At 44.3% G+C, this 24064-nt stretch overlaps 1 protein-coding gene across 1 annotated transcript in view; it reads left to right on the plus strand.

Moving 5' to 3' along the window:
• The first annotated feature begins 1911 nt into the window (after positions 1 to 1911).
• Positions 1912 to 24064, plus strand: part of LOC132005467 (zinc finger protein 11-like) — a 32280-nt gene continuing 10127 nt past the window's right edge. Inside the window, 6 exon segments of the mRNA XM_059382638.1 lie at positions 1912 to 2112; positions 6172 to 6298; positions 8926 to 9107; positions 9927 to 9985; positions 13601 to 13727; positions 14218 to 14313. Coding sequence (XP_059238621.1) covers positions 9971 to 9985; positions 13601 to 13727; positions 14218 to 14313 — 238 coding nt within the window. The 5' untranslated portion in view covers positions 1912 to 2112; positions 6172 to 6298; positions 8926 to 9107; positions 9927 to 9970.

A 24064-nucleotide genomic window follows, 5' to 3' on the forward strand; every position in this document is an offset into this window, starting at 1 on the left:
CCTGGGTGGCTCAGTGGGTTAAGCCGCTGCCTTCGGCTCAGGTCATGATCCCAGGGTCCTGGGATCGAGCCCTGAGTCGGGCTCTCTGCTCAGTGGGCAGCCTGCTTCCTCCTCTCTCTCTCTGCCTGCCTCTCTGCCTGCTTGTGATCTCTCTCTGTCAAATAAATAAATAAAATCTTTAAAAAAAAAAAAAAAACCCAGACCCACTGTGTAATCTCTAGGTACTAAGGAACCAGACCCCTGACACCCTTGCACAACCCCTGGGGCATAAGGAACCAGACCCCCTAGTACAAATTCTAAGCACTGAGATAACATCTGTAGCTGGTGTCATCAGAGTCTGCCTTCTCTCCAGGTGGCCAGACTCCTAAATCAAGCCCAAATTCCTTCCCAGTCATTACTCATCTCTTGGGGAGCACCTGGGTAGCTCAGCCAGGTAAGCCTCCAACTCTTGATCATAGCTCAGCTCCTGATAGCAGGGCCTTGAGTTCAAGCCCCACGCTGCCCCCCATGCTGGGTGTGGATCATACTTTAAAAACAAAACAAAACAGAAATTCATGTCTTGTCTCTTGGGTATTGGTCTTTTGAGCCATGGGAACCTGGACTTTGGGTGCTGTAACAAAACATCTATCAATGTGGGATTACAGTAGGGCAAAAAAAATTCACCGAACAGAAAAAAAAAGTAGATATAATCCAACTATTTCAAGAGACATGGATTTATGGCTCACCTCCAGCATATAATATATAGATCAACACACTGAAGATAGATGAACAAAGTAACTAGTAACTAGTACCTATTTTCAAGGGTTTTTTTAAATTGATTTTTTTAAAATTTTTTATTTATGTATTTGTCAGAGAAAGAGAGAGAGAGCACAAGCAGGCAGAGGCAGAGAGAGAAGCAAGCTGCCTGACCAGCAGTGAGCCGGATGTGGGACTTGATTCCAGGAGTCTGGGATCAGAACCTGAGCCGAAGATGGCTTAACCATCTGAGCCACCCAGACATCCCCAAACTGGTTTTTTAAAAAAGATTTCTTCACTTATTTTAGAGAGAGCCTGTGTGCGTTGAGGGAGGGGCAGAGGCAGAGAATATCAAGCAGACTCCCCGCTGAGGAACGAGCCCTAAGAGGGGCTCGATCTTAGGACCCATGAGATCACGACCTGAGCTGAAATAGAAGTCCCACACTCAACCCACTTAGCCACCCAGTTGCCCCTATTTCATGGTTTAAAGCAATAGATTGGTGACCTAAACCATCAGATTCCTGTCCACCCACCCACCCATCCTTGTTCCTTGAAAGCTGCTGGACCTGAATCCTCTGGTTGCTCAGCCGTCCTGCGGGGGGTGAAGAATGGAAGCTGTGTTCTGGTGGAAGTGGGTACAAAGCTACAGGTTCTGCACAGGCGCTATGCCTGACCCTTCCAGCTCATGTACCCTGAACAGACAACAGACATCTCCAGTTTTCCATCAACTAAATAAGCCATTCTCCCTGTCCGGGCTGCAGGTACAGGTCCGGAGTGGAGCCAAGGTCGACACAGATCCCCGCGGAGGTCCCAGCGCCCCCTCACGTCTCCACTTGCTAGCAGAGGCAGCTTCAGACTCAAAGCTTTCCCGACTAGTAAGAGGAAAACATCTCAGCTTCCGGCCTAAGTGTCCACAGCACAGTAAGCTTTTACCCTGAACGGTTGGAAACGTTTATTGTAGAATAGTCAGGAGGCTTTGCTAGGGGCTCCGCGTGATGCCGGAAGAACACAAACGAACCCAAACCAGAAGACCAAGCTCAGCCTGGCAGATAGGGCAGGGCGCACAGAAGCCGACTCCCCGCTCACTCGTAGACCCCGCCCCCGCCCCCGCGACCGCCGTGGACCCGCCCTTTTCCACTCCCAGCACCGCCATGGCGTATTTCCGGCAGACCCGGAAGCGGTTCTGGAGCCCTGGCGGTCTCCCTGTAGAAGGTCACTTTGTTTCCGCTTCAAGCTGTAGCGCGGCGGCACTCAGTCGGCCAAGGTCCGTACATGGGTGTGGGGGTGGTAGGATACTAATGGCCCCTGTGTTCTCCAGTCATGAGCCCGGACGTCGCTGCGACACGATCGGAGGGCTGGGTCTCGCCTCCGTTGCCGGTAAAATCCTGGGGAGGCCACCCCTGGTCCCTCTCCAGCTCTGGCGTGGGGACACCACCTGCCTCTTCGTTTCTCTGCTTGGTACCCTTGGCCCACCTTCCTCACGCACCCGGTGCCGTGTGAAAGCCCCACTAGTGGCCGGATGCCACTCGCGGGGGCGCCGTCCCGCCAGCGGCCGCCCCCCTGCCCGGTGTCCTCCCTGGTCCGGGGCTTCTGTGCACCTCACCCTGTCTTGAGGCGCCACCCCCACAGCATCACGAAGGGCCTCTTTCGCCTGGGCTTCTGCTCACTGTTGCTACCCCTGCAGAAGGTGACAGGCTCGTGTCCCGTGACAGGTCGTGTTTGTTCCATCCCTAGGCTCATCCCATGAGGGGGATGTGCTAGTCGTGCTGTGGCTCGGGGGCAGCTGTGCAGCAGCAGCTTGATGTAAGAAAGATGTTAGAGCCTGAAGTGACGGCCAAGAAATAATTCTTGAGACGTCTTAGTGCAAAAAGGTGATTTTATTACAGCACCGGGACAGGACCTTTGGGCAGGACCTTTGCACTGGGGTCATGAGCGGTGGCCCATTGTATACTTTCAAGTTGGGAGAGGGTTAGGGATAGCGTAAGTCTCTAAGGAATTTCGGGAACAAGGTTTCCAGGATCTTGAGGGGGCTAGCTGTTAGGGTAAGGTCATTTATTACCATCTAATAAAACCTTGGTCATGAGACTCTTCCAGTGTATATCAGTGGGTCATATGCTTGGAGGATGATTGTTAACACATATCTTGGCGGGGTGGGGGTTGGGGGGACTAGGTTAGAGCTACAGGAAAATTCTAAAGGAGTTTTTATGTGTTAAAGTAGACGTGCAGGATCCAGGAGGTTGGGCTGGGATTGCCTTTTGCCCTTATCAAAGTATGAACATCAAGGCAGCTGAGTTCCTAGAGGAATGTCACTCCCTGTTTGAAGGACTTACCATTGGGCTGTAGTCAGTAAGAGCATTTAATAAGTTATCTTCTGCCTCGATTTCCCACATCACAGCGGAGGGCTGGGATCCACATCTTTTGGGGTCCTAAACAAGCCAGGTTCTGCCATTCCCGCTGACAAAACTCAAAGGCAGAGAAACCAGTGGTGGTGAAAGAAAAAAAGGATTTGCTTCAGGGAGGCGGACAGTGGGAAGACATCAGAGTAGCCTCTCAAAGACTGTTCTCCAAACTATTGAAAATACTGCCAAGTTTCTAAGGAAAATGTAGGGCAAAGGTGGGTGGATGAGTAGTAGTGCAGGTAGGCAGTGGAAGTCTAAGTGACGGCGTCTGTGAGTCAATCATTGGTGGGGACTGGCTGGCTCAGGGCCATTCTTTCCTTGAGGGGGTGGATTCACTTTCCCTCAGGATGATTTGCTCTCAGGATCTTCCATGTGAGCTGAGACTCGAACTGGAAAGAACCCAACCAGAAAGATTGAGGTCAAAATGGAGGCACCCAAAGTCCTCTTTTAGTGGCATGTGTACGGCCCCAGTGCCCCACTGGAAAGAGTATTCCCCATACAAGGGTTTTGGGGGGTTTTGTTTTTTGGGTTTTTTTTTTTTGGTTTTGGTTTTTTGGTTTTATTCTGTTTTGTTTTGTTTTTCCTATCTTTGTATCCTCACGTTTCCTTTAAATTTGATTCCAATTTTTTTTTTAAGTATCCAGTGTTTTTCCTTTAAATTGTATCACAGATGAGTTCTCAAGGGTTTTATAATAATTATATATTGAAAAGACTCTTAGTATCTGGTACATAATTTTACACTATTTCATTGTGCACTTGCTTAACATACAGGAGTCCTAGTGCTGCTTTAACAAAGTACCACAAATAGGGATGCCTGGGTGGCGCAGTTGTTAAGCATCTGCCTTCAGCTCAGGTCATGATCTGAGGGTCCTGGGATCAAGTCCCACAAGAGGCTCCTGCTCAGTAGAGAGCCTGCCTGTGTGCATTCTCTCTCTCTCTCTCGCAAATAAATAAAATCTTTAAAAAAAAAAAAATACCACAAATAGGGTGGCCTAAAACAGAAATGTTAAAAAAAAAAAAAGAAAGAAAGAAAGAGAAGCCAAAATAAAATAAAAACAAATGTATTGATTCCTAGTCCTGAGTGTGGAAGGTGTCTGCAAGGCCCTGTTCCCTCTGAAGCCTGTCGGGAAAAAAATCTTTCCTTGGTTCTTCTAGCTTTTTTTTTTTTTTTTTTTAAGATTTTATTTATATGCCAGAGAGAGAGAGTACACACAAGCAGGCAGAGAGGCAGTCAGAGGCAGCAAGAGAAGCAGGCACCCTGCCAAGCAATGAGCCCGATTGGGGACTCAATCCCATGAACCCTGGGATCAGGACCTGAGCTGAAGGCAGCAGCATAACCAACTGAGCCACCCAGGCATCCCCTCCTCTAGCTTCTGGTCTTGGTGGGCAGTGTTTGACTTTCCCTGGCTTGTGGTGCATCACTCCAGTCCTTCATCTTCACAAGATGCATGTCTTTATATAGGGACACCTGTCATATTGAATTAGAGCCCTGTTCTACCCCAGGATAACCTCATCTTAACTCATTATATCAGCGATGACCCCACTTCCAGTAAGATCACACTGAGGAAGCCAGGGGCAAAGGGGGTGTGGGTTAGGACTTAACAATATCTTCTCTGAGAAAAAGCACAGTTCAACTCCTAATACTAAGGATATTGATGATCTCTTACATTAAGTCAAAAACTAATTTAACCAGACCATCTGATATGTTTAATGTTACGTTCTCCTTTGTGCAAATCTGGAAATGCTTCATAAGAAAGAGTCACAGTGTATTTGCTGATGGGAAATGCAACCCGTTCGATTTTTGTTTGCATTATTTTTTAATTACTGCTAGTAAAGCAGAAAGACTGATGTCACTGTGTTAAGGATTTGCTCTGTGTTCTTGTAGGGACACAAAGCAGGCTGCCCCCAAAAGTGGCACATAAAAGTTGTTCTGAGCTAAAAGTAATAAAAACCCAGCAGATGCAGGAAAGGCCCTCTGCTTCCCATGTAACTGCCTAACACACATCAGAAAGATCAGCCTGCTGCAGGAAGACAGGTGTTAACCGAGGCCCCTCATCTGCCTGATGGAACAATCTTGTTTTTCCAAGCTTCTCTTTCACCTTGCCAAGGAGTCTTCTTCCCTGCCCCTCTCCTTAGCTCAAGTAAGCTTCGTGGTGCCTAGTTGTCTTTGGACTTGCATGTCTGAGTTCCACGGATGTACGCCTGTTTCGTGTCAATTTGATTCTTAAGCCCAGTGAGAGGGAACACAGGGTAGGGGAAGTTCTCCCTCACTGACATTCTCAATTCTCTTGTTAGTCTAACACTCGAAATACAAACTCTGCTGTTTCAGGTATGTAATCACGTCGCCCATGAATAATAACAGTTCTAGCCTTCTACTGTCCTTGTCTTGTTTCCACCTTTACCTGTTTATCTGGGTCCCCGCTCAGGCATCCTGTGTGTAGTGAACGGGAAGAACCCGGACTGGGCCCCTAGTCCCAGACTCACTTTCACGAAAATGCTCTCAATGTTGACTGCTGATCATAGTGTTTGCTGAAACTTTCTTGCTGAGATGTAATTTTAAATGTTGTATTTGGCATGATTTTACTACCAATTATCTTGCTGATGGGTTAATTGTACTCAAATATGTTTTGCTTAAATCTGTTATTTTGAGGGGTGCCTGGTTGGCTCAGTGGGTTAAGCCTGCACCTTTGGCTCAGGTCATGACCCCAGGGACCTGGGATTCAGCTCAGCATCTGGCTCTCTGCCCAGCAGGGAGCCTGCTTCCCTTCCTCTCCCTGACTGCCTCTCTGCCTACTTGTGAACTCTGTCAAATAGATAAATAAAATCTTAAAAAAAAAAAAAAGTTAGAAATCTGTCTTCAAGGTTTGTCCTCTAATACAAATGGCATTATTATCTTCTGCTATGATGCCGAGTTATATGTGTGTGTGTGTGTGTATTCAAGAATCAATTAGATGGAGGACCTTTATTAGGAAGAGAACTGATCATGATGTGGGAAACAAAGGCAGAAGAAAAACTACTAATATCCTTATACCTACAGGTCATTGATATATCCTTGAAACAGGCGGAGTGACATTTCTCCAAGGATTCAACTGCCATGATGTTAATAGGTTGCTAACGGGAAAAGACAGTCCTGACCTTAACTCCCCAACCCCCACCAGGATCCTGTAAGTCTACTTTAACATAAAACATTTCCTTTGGAAACTTCCCCTTTCTCTCAAACCCCCTAGCTATCTATTGGTAATCATCCTCCAAGCAGATGGCCGGCTGGTAGACATCAGAAGGGTTCCCTGACTAAAGATTTTTGGTTGGCAATTAATGACCTTTTCCCAAGAACCGATAGGCCCCTCAAGGTCCTGGATACCTTGCTTCCAAAATTCCTTAGATTCTTGTGCTATCCCAAACCCCATCCAACTTGAAAGTATATAATGGGCCATGCCTTATGACAGAGTGTGGTCTTTCTTCCCCTGGGTCCTGTCCCCATGCTTTCATAAAATCACCTTTTGCACCATAGACATCTCAAGAATTCTTTCCTTGCCATGGGTATCAAGCCCTAATGTTCTTTCCTGCATAGATACCAGAGATGAACAGTTTATATCACAAACAGTTGCCTACCTATAACAGACACATGAAAAAAGTTTCAACATCATTAGCCAACAGGGAGATTCAAATCAAAACCACATTAAGATACCACCTTACACCAGTTAGAATGCCCAAAATTAACAAGACAGGAAACGCCAAGTGTTGGAGAGGATGTGGAGAAAGGGGGGCCTTCTTACACTGTTGGTGGGAATGAAAGTTGGTGCAACTACGTTAGAAAACAGTCTGGAGATTCCTTGAGAAATTAAAAATAGAGCTACCCTATGATCCTGCAATTGCACTCCTGGGTATTTACTCCAAAGATACATATGTAGTAAAAAGAAGGGCCATCTGCACCCCAGTGTCCATAGCAGTAATGGCCACAGTCATGAAAGTGTGCAAAGAGCCAAGATGCCCTTCAACAGATGAATGGATAAGGAAGATATGGTCCATATATACAATAGAATACTATGCCTTCATCAGAAAGGATGAATACCCAGCTTTTCTATCAACATGGATGGGACTGGAGGAGAGAATGCTGAGTGAAATTAAGTCAAGCGGAGAGAGTCAGTTATCATATGGTTTCATTTACTTGGAGCATAAGGAATAACAGGGAGGACATTAGGAGAAGGAGAGGAGAATTGAATTGGGGGAACTTAGAGGGGGAGATGAAGCATGAGAGACTATTGTCTTTGAGAAAGAAACTGAAGGTTATGGAGGGGATGGGGTGGGGGTTGGGTGAGCCTGGTGGGGGGTATTAAGGAGGGCACATACTGCATGGAGCACTGGGTGTGGTGCATAAACAATGTTGGAACATTGGAAAAAAAAATAAAATTGAAAAAAAAATAATAAGAGTTGTCTACCTGGAGGACAAACATTGATAAATATTGATAAATATTTCATCTTTCCTTTCTCTGAATATAATCCCCTCTTTGGAAATTCGAAATCCTACCTCCTTCTTAAGTCACCGTGACACAGAAGCTTCAAACACCTGTCTTTGCGTCTCATGTCTTTCTTGTTTCCATAATTAAGAACTTAATTGTTTTCTCTACTGAAATTGTTTTCTCTACTCTTACATCATTTTAAGTCTTAGACCAGCCGAAGAATTGAGAACAGCGCAGGAAAAACAAACTTTCCTCTCCTCACATTCATTCTGTTGTGTGAACTGACCTCCATGCTTCACACCCAGAACAGAACATGCAGACAGCTGGGGATCAAGGGCAGCCAGAGTTTCATTGCTTTGCCAGCCATGGAGGCCTCAGCAGGTTGGGGCGTGAAACCTGCAGCCGACCCAGAGGAAGGGGTTGGGGGTTTGTAGGAAAACACTGGATTATGTCTGAATTCCAGAGGAATTGTATCTGTGCTGCCAGTGCTGTTAATCATGTCATCGGGGTGGAACCAGGTTCCTGAATCAAAGGGCTGAGAAGTGAGGAGAAGAGGTCTGTGGAGAAGGAAAAGGTTACGTATTTGGGAATGGAGTCTCACTGAGGTGGGAAGCAGAGGCAGAAGAAAAATTACTCAATTTCCTTACCCCCTGACAAGCCCTTCATACAGGCAGAGTGACTCTCCTCTAGGGACTCAACAAACTCCACATTCAGGCTTTGCTAACGGCAAATGGGAGTCCTAGCCTGACAGACCCCTACCCCCAACCAGGATCCTGGAAGTCTACTGTAACTATTCCTTGTAAACTTTATCTCTAAACGCTCCAAGATATGTGTTGACAATCATTCCCAAGCATATGGCCCACTGACATACATCTAAAGGGTCTCACGTCAAAGGTTTTATTACCAATAATGAATAACCTTTTCCCCAATAATACCTAGCTCCTCACTGTTCTGGAAACCTGGCTTCCAAAACTCCTTAGAGACTTACACCATCCCTGACCCCCTCCCAACTGGCGAGTATATAATGAACCACTCCTCACAGCCCCAGGGCAGCAGCTCTTTCTGCCTAGGATCCTGTCCCTGTGCCTCAATAATCCACCATTTTGCACCAAAAATGTCTAAAGAATTCTTTCTTGGTCATCAGCTCTGCACCTCACACACCAAAACTCACTTATATTCTTAGAACCAGATTCCTGAAAGAAAGGGCTGAGAAGTGAGAAGAGGTCTGTGGAGAAGGGAAAGGTTCCTTTTTTAGAAAAGGAGTCTTACTGAAGCATTAATTGCTTTTTTCTTTGTTCCTCCTGATACTTTTCAATTGGTTTTCATTTCAGTCACCAAGACAGCTGTTTTAAGAAGACTGCAAACTTTACAGTGAGAAACCACTCCGTGTTTTCTGGAATGGCTAAAATAAAGAAAAAGGATAACATCCAATTTTCCCGAGAATGCTGAGAATTAGAATTCTCATATCGCTGATCCGAGGGTAAAAAGAACATGCCGTGTGGAAGACTGTGTGGTAGGTACTTATGTACAGAAACACTTACCTACTGAAGGAGAATATTTTGTTACCCAAAAATATGTCTCCTTGAACTGAACATTATTTTTGGTCGGTTATTTTGAAGCAAAATAAGATAAAGGAAAAACTCTGAAATCCTGTGTTTACTTTGAAAGAGACATTTGCATTTATACAGGAAAGTTCAGTCTCTCAGTGGTCTCCCTCTGTAGCAGAAAGAGAGAGAAGGAACCAGTCTTCAGAAACTCTGATGGTGGAGAAGGCAGGGCTCAATCTCTGCTCCCAGCCCCAGCCTTGGTTCCCCTGCTTGGACTGGTCACCTCCTCAGTTCCTTCCCAGCAAGGTCACCTGTGGAGTTTCAGAAAGGATCTCTGTCACTTGGTTTGACCTAAAACAACACTGTTTTGTTAATTAAGTGCTCAGGTTATTCTCAGTGAGGCCAGTGGGGGGGGGAGCCTGAGGGATTTGGTGGTTTTCTGAGAGTAGTTTTTCAGCTTTGGTCCTGGAGAGGTGGCAGAGTCTCTGTTCCATGAGTCTGGGAGGGTAGGGGCCCTGCAGCCTGCGGTTCCTATGCTGACGCTGAAGTTGTGAGTGGCGGTGGCAGGAGACCCCTCCCTCCCCACAAAGCAGGTGAGGAAAATGCAGGGATGGGTGTCCTCATGGGAGCTCACAGTTTCTGAGCTGCTCCGGACACAGAGGACTGGGAAGTTGGGCCTTTTCTGCATCTCCGAGTCCTGCCCGTGGGCGAGCAGTGTGAGGACAAGGAGCTCTGTTGCTGGATTTCAGGGCATTTTCTCCTGATGCAGCTGTGATTTCCCACAGATCCCTCTTGAGGACGAAATCTAGAGGTGGAGGCAAAAGCAGAAATGGCTGGTTCTCAGGTGAGCCTGGTGTCCTCGCAGAGCCGTGTCCTCTGTTTCTCCGCAGACCCTCGCATTTAGAAGCTGCAGATGTGGATGCCTTGACTCCGGGTGCTTCTTCCTTCTGTGTTCACCTGTTTTTAAGATCTGGTCAGAAGTGATAACTCACAGGTCTTTAGAATGCTTCTCAGAGCCTTCTGTCTTGTCCCCAACCTGACTTTGATAGGGCATCAGTCATTGTCACTTTGAATTAAAGTCCCACGAGGAGTGACAATATTCCATTGGTGGCAGATCCAGAGGGGAAGGTGTTGAGTCCGAGATTCCTGTGGCTGATGAGGTCTGGTCCTGGGATGTCAGTGGGGGAAATCATTTCTCATTTGGGCTCTCGGGATTCTCGATCAGCTGTGTGCAGTCTGGGAGTAAGGAAATGTGGACATAAGCTCGGTGGCTATGAGTCCAGAAAAACTTCGAAAGTTTTTATTCTAAAAATGGGTGTGTGTATCTCCATCTTTAGCACTTGAAAGAGATATACTACTTAAAATGCACTAGATGAGGGGTGCCTGGGTGGCTCAGTGGGTTAAGCCTCTGCCTTCGGCTCAGGTCATGATCCCAGGGTGCTGGGATCGAGCCTGCATCGGGTTCTCTGCTCAGCAGAGAGCCTGCTTCCTCCTCTCTCTGCCTGCCTCTCTGCCTGCTTGTGATCTCTCTCTCTGTCCAATAAATAAATAAAATCTTTAAAAAAAAATGCACTACAGGAAGGTGCCTGGGGGCTCAGTCAACTAAGGTTGGACTGTTGATTGCCACTCAGGTCAGGATCTCAGGGTCCTGGTCTGGTCTGGTATCCCCGCTTCAGGCTCTGTGCCCAGAGGGGAGTCCCCTTGACATTCTCTTTCTCCCTCTCCTGCCCTTCTCCATCTCCTCTAAAATATAAATCAGTCTTGGGGACCTAAGGTGGTTCAGTTGGTTAAGAGTCTGTATTCTACCTCAACATCAGGTCCTGATCCTGGGGACTTGAGTTCCAGACCCACATCAGGTTCCCAGGTGGGCAGGGATCCTGCTTCTTCCTCTCCCTCTGCTTACGCCTGTTTGTGGTCTCTCTCTTGCTCCTTTTGAAATAAATACTATAGTTTTGTGGGGTTTTTTTCAAAATTTTATTTATTGTGGCACTTGGGTTAAGCCTCTGCCTCCAGCTTAGGTCATGATCTCAGGGTCCTGGGGTCCAGCCCCACATCAGGCTCCCAGGTGGACAGGGATCCTGCTTCTCCCTCTACTCCTGTTCTGCCTGCTTGTGCTCTCTCACTTGCTCTCTTTGAAATAAATACAACCTTTGTAAAAAATTTTATTTATTTGTAAGAAAAAGAGTGAGAACACAAATAGGCTGTGTTATGGTCAGAGGTAGAAGGCTCCCCACTGAGTAAAAACACACCCCTGGGCCTCAATTTAGGAGGCATTCTCAGGACCTTGTGTCTTGGCCTGAGCAGAAGGCTGATGCCCACTGACTGAGCCACCCAGGTGCCCCTATAAATAGAATCTTTAAAGAAGACAAAAATAAAAATAAATCTTAAAAATTAAAAGAAAGGAGTAAGCTAGGTATTACTAGCACAGGGACGCTGTGCTATCTCAGTGTAGTGTCTCTGTCAGTCGCTTGGTGCCCCAGACATGGGTCTATGATCAGATGGAAGCCTGTCCCGCAGCACTGCCAGAATTCCCCTGAGGCAGGACAAAGGTGGTGGGAGTTTCCTGAAGACCGAAGAGATGAGAAGGAGGAGGGCACAGGAGAGCCTGTCTGCAAGGGGCTTGGGGGTGTTGTTCCTTAAAGGGGGAAGGAAGGTGAGGAGTTCTGGGGAACCAGGAACTTGTTCCTTTCTGCTCACTGTACCTGGTTGTCAGAAGCCCATTGGTTCCTTAGGGTCTTGGTAGTTTTGAGGTGGGTCCCCTGCTGGGCCTGTCTGGACTCAGCCAAGGGGACACTGGGGCCCTTCCTCCACTCCTTTGCTCAAGCCTGCTTGCGTAAAAGCAGCCTCTACAAATCTTACAGTGATTCAATTGTTTAGGTATATCTACTGTATTTCAAAAATCAGATTTATATTCTGAATTCCTGTTTTCAGTCCAGTGGAAACTCCAGTGATGATGATGTGCATTAGGCACTGATAACGTTTGTTTCCATTCAGCTGATGGGAACTTCTTTTATTGGCTTGGTGCTGTCTGCCAGATCCTCCCCTGAAATGATCCTATTTTCCCTCCTGTCATTTGTAAGGAACATGGGATACTGAGGAATATGCAAGAACTATCGCATTTCAGGTGTCAACTTCTTTCTTTTGTGTTTCGCTTGCTTGTAGGTTTGTTCTTTCTTTCTTTCTTTTACACATTTTCTCAGTTGTGAGACAGAGCACATGAGTGAGGACAGGGAAAGAAAGAAGCAGATCCCCACTGAGTGGGGAGCCAAACAGAGGATTCCTTCCCAAGAGTCTGCGATCATGACCTGAGCAGAAGGCAGACCCTTAACCAACTGAATGAACTATCTGGTTCCCCCTTGCTTATAATTTCTGAGGAGGAGAACAAAGTCAAAAGAGGTGTGGATAAAATTCAATTTCCTTCAGCTTCCAGTCTCTTGATAAATACCTAAGAAAGGCAGAGTAGAACATTCCTCAGGGAACTCATAACTGCCTCAAGGTTAATGTTTTGTTGGATGCAAAAAGCAGCCTTAGCTTGACACTAGCCAGACCTCCAGGATCTTGTAATTCCTTAACAGATGAAAATTCCTTTGGAAACCTCCTTGAACTCTATTCCCTAAATGTAGCTTGGCCATGATCCTTCAAGCTTGTGGCTCTCTGATAAATACCTGGAGGGTCTCCTGACTAAAGTGTTACTAAACAGTGAGTGGCCTCATCAAAACACCAGCTGGGAGGCCCTGAGGGTCCTGAAAACTTGCTTTCAAATTTCTTAGAGCCTCCTGCTGTCCCTCACCCCCTCTCCCCCTGAACGCTTAGAACCAGTCACTGCTCACAACTTTCCTCTCCCCTTGTGTTAGGACCACAGTGTTTGTACCATGACATCTCAACAATTCCTTCATCATTCACTCCATAACCCCAATATTTCACATCAGAAACATGTCTAGAATTTCTTTTTTTTTTATTTTTTTATTTTTTTATTTTTCATAAACATATATTTTTATCCCCAGGGATACAGGTCTGTGAATCACCAGGTTTACACACTTCACAGCACTCACCAAAGCACATACCCTCCCCAATGTCCATAACCCCACCCCCCTTCTCCCAACACCCCTCCCACCAGCAACCCTTAGTTTGTTTTGTGAGATTAAGAGTCACTTATGGTTTGTCTTAGAATTTCTTGACCATTGGTTCCTCTCCCACATCCCAGCACTTTGCACTGGACAAGGAGGGCTGTCACCTCTGTGTAGTGGATAGAGTTGACTTCTGGGAGTGAAAGGAGTGAAAGTTCTCAACCAGGCAGCCCCCTGACCCTTAGGTTTGCTTTTTTCCCACACTCATATCATGGAGATGAAAAGGTCAGGTCTGGTTCTAGCTGGTGACACTAACTTTCTCTTCATCTTATGGACCATCTTAGGGGCACAGTTTGTCTCTGGTCACTTGGTGACTGTGGTATTTGTTACAGGAACTGCTGACCTTCAGGGATGTGGCCATAGAATTCTCCGAGGAGGAGTGGGGACACCTGACCCACACTCAGCAGCAACTGTACAGGGATGTGATGTTAGAGAACTATGGACACCTCCATTTCTTGGGTGAGGAAGACCTACTTTCAGGTTTCCAAAGCCCCACACCGTGTTTTGTTGCTTCCTGTGAAGACTGCCTCTTGGGAGATTTCTCTTGGGATGACTGAATAACAGATCAAGGCAGAAAGGGAAAAAGTAGGGGTTTGTGGATGGAGAGAGAAATCATGATGTTTCCTTTTCAGCGTCAGCTTCTCCTTTCTCAAGGTAACATCATGGCTTGTGAAGAGGAGTGGCAGTTCTCAACATTGGGTCATAGAATGGTGCTGCTTACATCTGAGACTGAAATTTACCCTTCTTATCATGTCTGCTACTTGGAAGTGGAGGTCAGGATGTGAACATTGGAAATGCCTCCAGTGTGTTCTAAATGGACTGTTGGGCAACAGCTTTTGGGAAACCATTTTCTAGAATTGTCTAATATCATCTCTACTCTACTGAACACAAGACTCATGGGAAGTTAGAATCAGCAGCAATAGTCATTTTCCTTTTTCCTCATAAACAGGTCTCCTTCTGTCAAAGCCAGACCTGATCATGTTTTTGGAGCAAGAGAAGAAGCTCGGGAATGTGAAGAGAAAGGAGACTGTAGCTGTCCATCCAGGTGGGTGGGAATGGGTGAGGCAGGTGACAGAGTGGACGTCCAAGTCTTAAGGAGGGAGGTAGACCTTAAGCTGTGGTTTGAGTAGCTCTCCTTGAAGGAATGTCAGTTGGAGACATGCCCAGTTTTATGTCTCTGTCTCTCTCAGAAGGGTATCTGCTCTTCCACTAGGCTAAAGCCTTTGTAAATTCTGGTTCATCATGAGACAAGTAGGTCAGGGTTGATGCATGCACAGTGAGGTTTGATGCAGAAATTTCCAGACCACTGGAGACAGATTTCTAATGTTCTCTGCCTTGACTTTCTAATGTTAGAGGCTTTAATACTAGTCTTAAACAAAACTGAGATTTAGTAACATCATCAGATAACTTAGCACTGCTCTAAAATGAGAATATATACTGCTTTTTTTCCCTTCAAGTGTTCTTTTTTCTTATTTCCTTTTTTTTTTAACCTATAGAAATTTCCACTCTGAGTTCTGTTCCTCAGTAGTCAAATAGTGCAATGTCTCTCTTGTTTCCTAGAATTCCTACGTAACAAATACTACTGGGGAACTAGCACATTTAGTGCTTGGACTTGTAGCCTTTAATAAAGTTTAATTTATTATCTCATTTGTTAATAATTGCATCATGATTCTGTCTTCTGTGAACTTCTCGTGACTTTGTCATGTGTGTTTTCACTTTCTGATTAGTTCTATATGTGATTTAGCTCTATATTTTGTACATCAAATGTCCTGATACAACATGCACATGTGCTTTTTAAGTAGTGAGTTAGACAATTAGTAAGATTCCCATATATTTTGTTTAAAAATTTTATTTGTTTGACAGACAGAGAGAAAAAATGAGTAGGGAAAGGGCAAAGGGAGAGGGAGAAGCAACGTCCCTGCTGACCAGGGAGTCCTGGATCCAGAACCCTAAGCTCATGACCTGAACTGAAGGAAGCTGCTTAACTAATTGAGCCCCACAGGTACCCTGAATCCCCATGTTGGGAAATCCTTTTTTTCAATAATGCAATGTTATTTCTGGGAAATTAATCATGAGCTTTTCCTTCTACTTTCCTCAGAATGTATCAGGATTTAATCCCAAATATTAATTTCATATACACTGTCTCTCAGCATATTTTTCAACTTCCATGGTGTTTATATACTGAAAAATGAAGAGGTTGTTTCCTCTGTCTTACAGAATGGATTATAGGATTACATTCTGTGCAGGAGGGGAAATATATTAATAACGTAGTACATTTCTTTGAAGCTTTTTTAAGTGTTTATAAATTTTTTATTTACAGCTTTTTATAATTGATTTTAATGAGAATTCTTTTTTTTTTCTTTTAAAGATTTTATTTATTTACTTGACAGAGATCACAAGTAGACAGAGAGGCAGGCAGAGAGAGAGGGAGGGAAGCAGGCTCCCTGCTGAGCAGAGAGCCCGATGCGGGCCTCAATCCCAGGACCCTGAGATCATGACCTGAGCGGAAGGCAGCGGCTTAACCCACTGAGCCACCCAGGCGCCCTAATGAGAATTCTTTACGATGTTATAGTTCATGAATACATGCCAATCAAATGCTTGTTATTCATGGGCACGTGGACACAGTTTTAAATTATGGTTATATGGAAGTATTCCTTTTCTGTCATACATCAGTGTTTTATTTAGAATTTCTTGGGTTGAGTTTGGTCTTACTCTAATTTGGTAATTTCCTAATAAAATGTTTCTTCTGTCTGGCTTATTCCACCATATTTGTTAAGTGTGGATTTAGTCTTACCTGTGTGTGTTGTTATAGGAAGGGAATTTTCAGCTCAGTATATTTTAAGACCATGTGAGCATAACTCAAAAAAATGCTGTTTATGTTTTTTGCCAGTGAATTTTGTGTGTCTTTGTCTTTGTTTGTATGTCACACATACATACTGTGTGCCCCTACTTTTTCTCTCCTTGGTGAGTGGTCAGTGAATGTTGTACCATGTCTAGGTGAGTTGTCATTAACATAGAATTCATTTCACCATGTTTTTGTGGGTGAATTTTTATTCTCTCTGCATGAGAGAAAGACTGTTTTGAATTCAAAGTAATTTTCAAACATTTTACACTTCTGTATCATGTTTTGGTATGAAATATGAAAGATATATTTTATCTGTAATTGTAAGATGAATACCCATGATATGCCTTGGTACCTTTCTCATTGCCTTTTGTGTCTTCTGGGAGTATTTTCCTTGTGATTACCTTAGAGATTCCTTAAAACAACATTGTTATAAAACAGTTTAAAACTCAGTACCAATACCATAAAGAATTCTTCTTCCTGTCTCTACCCCGGCACCCCCCCACTTTGATATTACAAATTCTTTTATGTTGTGTACTTTATGACCTACATTTGTGATTTTAATACTTTAACAAAGTATTAAACAAACAAAAACAAAAACAAAGGTCTGTAGCAGAAATAAACGTGACTGGTATCTCATTACAACACTACAGGTTTGTGTAATTGTCTACATATTTCTGCTCAGTGGAGAGCTTTGTGTTCTTGTGTGGTTGCAGGTTCTGGGTAGAATCCTTTTATTTCATCTAGAGAGTGTTTCTTTAATAGTTCTTGTAGGATAGATCTACTGGTAAATGTAGAGGGGTCTTTACTTGGGAATGTCTTCATTTCTATGTCTGCGGAAAATAATTTTGCCGGGTAAAGTATTGTTGGTGGTATTTTTTGATCTTTCAGTACCGGAGTGCATTATGCTGGCCCCATTCTTGTTGGGACTGCTGGGATCCCACTACTGCTCTTCTAGGAGCTCTTGCACAAGGTGAAGTGCATTTGCCTTGCTGTTTCAAAAGTCTCTTTTCATCTGTGGTGTTTGATGGTTTAATTGCAACATGTCATCAGTCTTCCCATTCTTTGTATGTGGTCTGCTGTATATACCATAGTTTTATAAGGAAGTAATTTGAGGGGCGCCTGGGTGGCTCAGTGGGTTAAAGCCTCTGCTTTTGTCTCAGGTCATGATCCCAGGGTCCTAGGATCAAGCCCCACATCAGGCTCTCTGCTCAGCAGGGAGTCTGCTTCTTTCTTCTCTCTCTCTGCCTGCCTCTCTGTCTACTTGTGAGCGCTCTCTGTCAAATAAATAAATAAAATCTTTTAAAAAAATTTTTTTTAAAAAGGAATTAATTTGAGGAAATAAAATATTAAGGCAGTCATAGTGCAAAGACATTTACTGTGGTGCACTAGATTTATTAAGATAAACTTGTCTGTTGTAAGTGGATTGTTACTTATGAAAAGCACGTTATTCAGTGGTCGACTGTATTTGTTAGTAGACCTGAAAGGATTCAGGGGCAGATGGATCTCTAGAGAGGGACAGTTATTTTCAGTGTGATTCATTTTTTTCTTTTGACTCTATTAGTACATGTAGATGGATGTCCAAAGAAAGCCAGAGTAGCAGAAAATTCATGAGATAAACCAGCCTTTTATCTTTTGTTTATACTACTTTGGTATCAGGGTATGCTGACCTCACAGAATGGTTTTGAGTGTATTTTTCTATTTCAGTACATAAAAATTTCTTTTTTATTGCTAAGATTTTGGTAAGGATTGTCATGAATGGTTTTTGTAAATGTTAGTTTCTTTTTGTTGTACTGAACTAATGCCCAGGATTTCTACCTAACAAGTGCTAATTGAACAAAGTCACTAAAAATATAATGATATGGCCTAGTCAGAGAATTCTCAGGGACTCTCAATAAAATTTTATCTTGTATGTTTCTCCAGTTGTTCTGTGAGCATAGAGAACACAAGCAGAGTTTTAGGGTTTTGATATGCACAGAATGCAATGTGTTATATTAAGCTAAAGACTGGGGTGCCTGGGTGGCTCAGTTGGTTAAAGCCTCTGCCTTCGGCTCAGGTCATGATCCCAGGGTCTTGGGATCGGGCCCCGCATCGGGCTCTCTGCTCAGCAGGGAGCCTGCTTCCCCCTCTCTCTGCCTGCCTCTCTGCCTACTTGTGATCTCTGTCTGTCAAATAAATAAATAAAATCTTTAAAAAAAAAATATTAAGCTAAAGACAGATTTGGGGGTCAGAGAACTAACTAGGAAGAAGCACGTGTACATACATATGTGTGGGTACCTGTATCTTCAGAAGGAAATGGAATCCTGTGTGTGTGTGTGTGTGTGTGTGTGTGTGTCCCCAACACTAATGTGACCACAAGCACAGGGGGTTTCTGAGAGGGACTTTTTTTTTTTTTTTTTGACTGACAGAGATCACAAGTAGGCAGAGTGGCAGGGGGAGAGAGAGAGAGAGAGAGAGAGAGAGAGGGAGGGACAGGAGGAAGCAAGCTCCCTGCTGAGCTGAGAACTTGATGCGGGGCCTGATCCCAGCACCCTGAGATCATGACCTGAGCCAAAGGCAGGGGCTTAACCCACTGAGCCACCCAGGTGCCCCTGAGAGGGACTTCTGTGGGGATAACTCAGATTGACCTGTGACTTAGTTCCTGCAGAGGTTGTGCAGATTGGCCTGGGTCAGAATCACCGGGAGCACTTATAAGTCTTGGATCCCTATGGCTAACCTTACACTACCATGTCAGTAGCTCTGGGGTGCAGCCCCTCACCTTTCCTTTCTTACCTAGTCTCAGGTGGCTGTCTGGGGACTAGACCTTGAGAACCTGTATCTGGCAACACATTCATTGTTGGGTTCTTCAGGGAAGGTAGTAGTCTGTGGGTAATGTAGTGAGATACTCAGGTGTGTAGTCTTGGGTCTCCAGGTGTGAATGTGGACTCCTGTGTGTTGGGCCTTTCCTGTATTGTTCCTTGGATGCCTGACCTTTGTGTCTACTTCTGAGTAGTCAACCTGGAAACCACTCAGGCTATATATGTGTGGTGTGGACTGGAATGTTGACTTTAAAGTGTCCTTTCATGGAAGCTGTTCTGTGTGAGGACAGCTGCGTGAACCATTGAGTGTCCAGGAGGAAAGAGAATCCAAACCTGGGTCACCTTCTAGAAGGGTCTCTTTCTCCTTTGTCCGTATGCCTCATGTTCCTATGTAGGGCAGCCAGATTCAAACCCTGCTCTACCAATAGGGGCTCACTATACCTTCCTTTATCTACATCATTTCTTTCAAAATAAATAAATGAAAAAATAAATAATTTATTTCAGTACAAGGAAAATAGTGTTAGCTCTAAACCATAGAATCCAGAGCATTGAATACATTAAGAGCAGATTCAATAACCGTGGGACATACATTGTATTCAGTATGCAGAGGAACATGTCAGATGCTAGTGAATATTTGGATTTTCTTTTTAATGATAAAAAGTAGCCCACAAGCCATGTTTCATGGTGAATCATCTCTGAAAATGAATATTGAACCCTGTTTAAAAAAAAAAAATACCCTGTGTGCATTTGAAACGTGAGAGTATCTGTCTGATGCCAATTTTCATTGGAATCCTTTGAAATTGTGGTTTTATTCGCAGTCATCTGAATGTAGCCAACTGTTTGGCATTCCTTCTTGAGGTATCCCATGGACCTCAGCAACTTCTGCTGTAAAACATGTGCGATCATTTTGAATATACACTTATTCTCTATGAGCACAGAGGGCTAGACATCTGTCCGACACATTTGGACTCCTGAGTGCCTCCAAAACCTATGCTGGCAACTCTGTGATCAGCCAGGGCCAGAGGTGATGCTGAACATGTGGCGGAACCAAAGGCCATTCTCTATTGCTGGGCAGGACCATAGGCTGGGCTCAGAGGCTGCCCAGGTTCACTGAGGAGGCTCCCTGCTCATGCAGAGTAAGAGGTTATGCTCAATGCTTGGTCCCTGCTGCTGGCTTGGTTTTCTCCCCAGAGGCCTGTTAGAGAGGCTCTGAGGTTGTCTAGGGTCTCTGTTCAGGCTTCTAGCGGAGCAGGATTGGAGGCTAGGTTCAGCCATGGGAAGTAACTTAGAACTTGCATAGCTACCAGACAGAGAACAGAGAATGTTCTAGTTCAAAGCGTTGGCTGGACACCCAAGTCAGTCACAGCTGCTGACAAATCTCCTTAGCCAGGTAGGTTCATCTCCTCTCTGCAAGTGGGCAGATTCCCATGGATCTCTGATTCATTGCCACTACAAGTTGGAGCACTCTCTTGTCCGGCAACTCTATGATCTGAGCACTGGTTGCTGTAAGCGCTGCCCACCTTCTCTGTTCTATAGGATCCCCAGTGGTCCAGCACCACAGATTCCCCCAGGGATCCCCGTGAGGTGAGCTCTCACTGGGCCACCCAGAGAGTGGTTTGCCCTTTGGGGAATGCTGGATGTCCACTCTGTGCTGTCATTTTCTTTGTGGAGCCATTGTAGTTCCTTCAGGTCCCTCTTAGTGGCACACTTTGCTGGCCCGGGGAAGGCATACTGGGATGCATGTGAAATTGCTCCTGTTACCCTTCTAGAGGTGTCCTTCTTGGTCTCTGGGGTCCCGGGGTGCATCAGCCTATGCTTTTGTATTGAGAATCATGAATTGGTGTCTCATGTGAACAATTGTTTGTTGAGCGAAGGTGGAACTACTTTTTCACTATCTTCATGAGGTCCTCACTCTGTGAGGAGCAGTCTTCTCTCTCCTGGGGTAAAAACAGTTGTTTCCCTGTATACATGTATTTGTGGGTTTTTTTTTTATATGTGTGTATGAATTTGCACATATACATGCTTGATATCCAAGAGGTAGTATGTTTAAATCATGATTTTTTTGATATTGAAACATAACCCTAACAGAGACAAATGCCTTTCGTGTTAATGATTATTCTGTGAGATATGTCTGTTGCCATGCTGCTTATTTGATTGCTTATCACCACATGGGTTGTTTCTTCTTCCGTCTCTTTAAATTTGATCATCCAGTTTTTTATTTATAGCTAAAAGAAAAATTTCAGTTTCTGCGTTGTCCCCATATTGGCAGCTTATGTGATTTTGATGTTTGGCTCCTGGTTCATACATGATCATACCATGTCCTACTTTTATCTGCTTTGTTGCTGGTGGTGCTTCTCTCTATTACTACAAAGTTGGGCACTAACTGTTGGCCAATCTCTTTCTCAAAGTGTCTAGTGAGTTCTTGTCCTCATTTTTTTCTGTTATGCCTTTTTCTTCAGTCTTTGTAGTTCTCCATGTATCATGAGAATGTGTCCTCTATTTCTCTCTCTTGAGCTTGTGATACAGAGATGTTTTTAATTCTTTTTGTAATCCTTTTCTTCATTTCACCATTCATGGTTGGTGTGTTGTTGTTTTCTTCCTCTTAGCAATTTTTTCTTATACCATACCCCAGAGATTGAGTCCTTATATTTATCAGTCAGAAATGTAGTATAAACTGATGTGCTCTGTGGTTTCCTTAGTGTCTGGGGTTTCCTAATTTTTTTTCCCTACATGGCTAACAAAATGAAATGTCCTCTGAAAAAGTTGAACCATGTTTTCTTTTCTTTTTCCTTTTTTTAAAAAGATTTTATTTATTTATTTGACAGAGATCACATATAGGCAGAGAGGCAGGCAGAGAGAGAAGGGGAAGCAGGCTCCCCAGTGAGAAGAGAGCCCAATGCAGGGCTTTATCCCAGGACCCTGAGATCATGAGCTGAGCTGAAGACAGAGGCTTTAACCCACTGAGCCACCCAGGCGCCCCTGAACTATGTTTTCTTTTCATTTCCTTACACAGATCAGTTTTTCTACAGACTTTACTTACTTATTTGTGTGAGAGAGAGAGAATGAACACAAGGTCAGGGGAGGACCAGAGACAGAAAGACAAGCAGACTCCCCACTGAGCAGGGAGCCCCAGGCAGGGCTCTATCCCAGGACCCTGCATCAGGATCCAGTTTTTAGGCAGAAGCTTAACTGACTGAGCCACCCAGGCTTCCCTACACAAGTTGTATCTTGATATGGATTCACATGGCCAAGATCTTAGATGCTGACTTCTCCGTTGACTTCTCTTTCTGTCTTCCTCCTCTAGCAGTGTTTTTCAGTCTCCCAGGCCCACACACCCAATGTCAGTTGTGGTGTCATCGATCTTCCATGGGCCTTTGTGCTCAGATGAATGATTATTCCTCTATTCCCACAGCAGACATGCCTCGAGGAGCTGGGCAAATGCCATAATCTTTGTCTTGCAGGCTGTCCCTGCAATCCTGGCAACCTGATCGATGCACCATTGTCTCTCTTTACTTCACTGGAGGTAGGATAAGTTCTACAACTTTTATTGCCAAACAGGTGAGCATAGGCAACTCATTGTCCATTGTCTGTAATGGAGTCGCACCCACATTGACAGCTTTTGGATGAAAGATTTCTGCCATGATGTTGGATGCACACTTCATTTTTAGGTTTACAGAGTAGCCAGGGATGTGTCTTTGGTGGTACCATGTGCATCTTAGGTATCTTCCAGAGCTTTGCAATTGGCCCTATGGCCGATGGTTGGAAAATCTTAAAGTCAAACCTTCCAGGTACATTGACTTTGTGACCTACCCTGCATGTAACTGTATATCACTCCCAGATGAGCAGCAAAAGATCATGAAGGAAAATGTATTGGTTACTGTTGTGGATACCTGCATAGAATCACAGATGTGACTTATATAGTATTATCAATATTCCTTGAAGTCATGTGGTGACCTCATGATCTGCACAGGTGTTTCCTTGACTGATATTTTAGTTATAATTGTCATTCCACTCATATTTGGTAGTATAGTGATGGCATCTTGATTGTGGGTAGCGGACAGATGAGTTTATTGTATTGGAAAACAGATGTTTCTTTTCATAGCTGAAGATTGGACATATACGCTAGCTGTTCCTTGAAGATACTGGGGTTTCCTATGCTCAGAGTGTCCAACATAAACCAACCGCATGTGCAGTGCATCCCTGTATGAGTTGGGGGTGAGCAGCTGGCCAGTGTTATTAGTGTGATGAAGATGTTTATGATGTTTGCTATGTCATGAGCCATAAGACACTTGGACTTTGACCTGGGAACCTCTTGTCTTCTGCCCATATTGGAACACTGTTACATACCAATGGGTTACAATATGGAATGTGTGTCATCTTGGAAGTTTTATATTTATTGAGATTATCCATGGACTTTATTCAAAACAAAATAGATGTTCATAGGTCTGTTTCTTGTTTGTTCATTTACATTGTTGTTTTGATTGTACATATAAGTGAATATGTATGGTATTTGTCTTTGAATCTCTGACTTAGTTCACATCACATAATTACTTCTGGGTCAAACCTCATTATCGCAAATGCAAGACACAATGAAAAAAGCATAAAGAGACACACAAATACAATGTATAGCCTGAATGTTACCAGTGTGGAATGGAGAAGGATGATGGGCATCATGAGGAAGTGGGAATGGGAACTAGAGGCTTCCATGGGTGAAAAGAATACAGGGAACTCCTCCAATGGTATTTTCATAGCATATTATGGTGCCAGGTGGTAGTTACTTGTGGTGAGCATAGTAGAACCTACAGAGTTGTCGAATCCCCATGTTCTACACCTGAACTAATGGAACATTGTCCATTATACATTCATAGAAAAGAAATCAAGATGGATACCGAGAGGCATATGCCTATGTAGATTAAACTAGTGTCTTAAGAAGTTGCAGGTAGGGTGCCTGGGTGGTTGACTGGGTTAAGCCTCTGCCTTCAGCTCAGGTCATGATATCAGGGTCCTGAGATTGAGCTCCACATTGGGCTCTTTGCTCAGCGGGGAGCCTGCTTCCCCCTCCCTCTCTGTCTGCCTCTCTCTCTCTCTGTGTGTCAAATAAATTTAAAAATCTTAAAAAAAAAAAAAAAAAGATTTGCAGGTAGAGAAAACTAACC

The sequence above is a fragment of the Mustela nigripes genome, chromosome 17, assembly GCF_022355385.1.
Source record: "Mustela nigripes isolate SB6536 chromosome 17, MUSNIG.SB6536, whole genome shotgun sequence".
NCBI lineage: Eukaryota > Metazoa > Chordata > Mammalia > Carnivora > Mustelidae > Mustela > Mustela nigripes.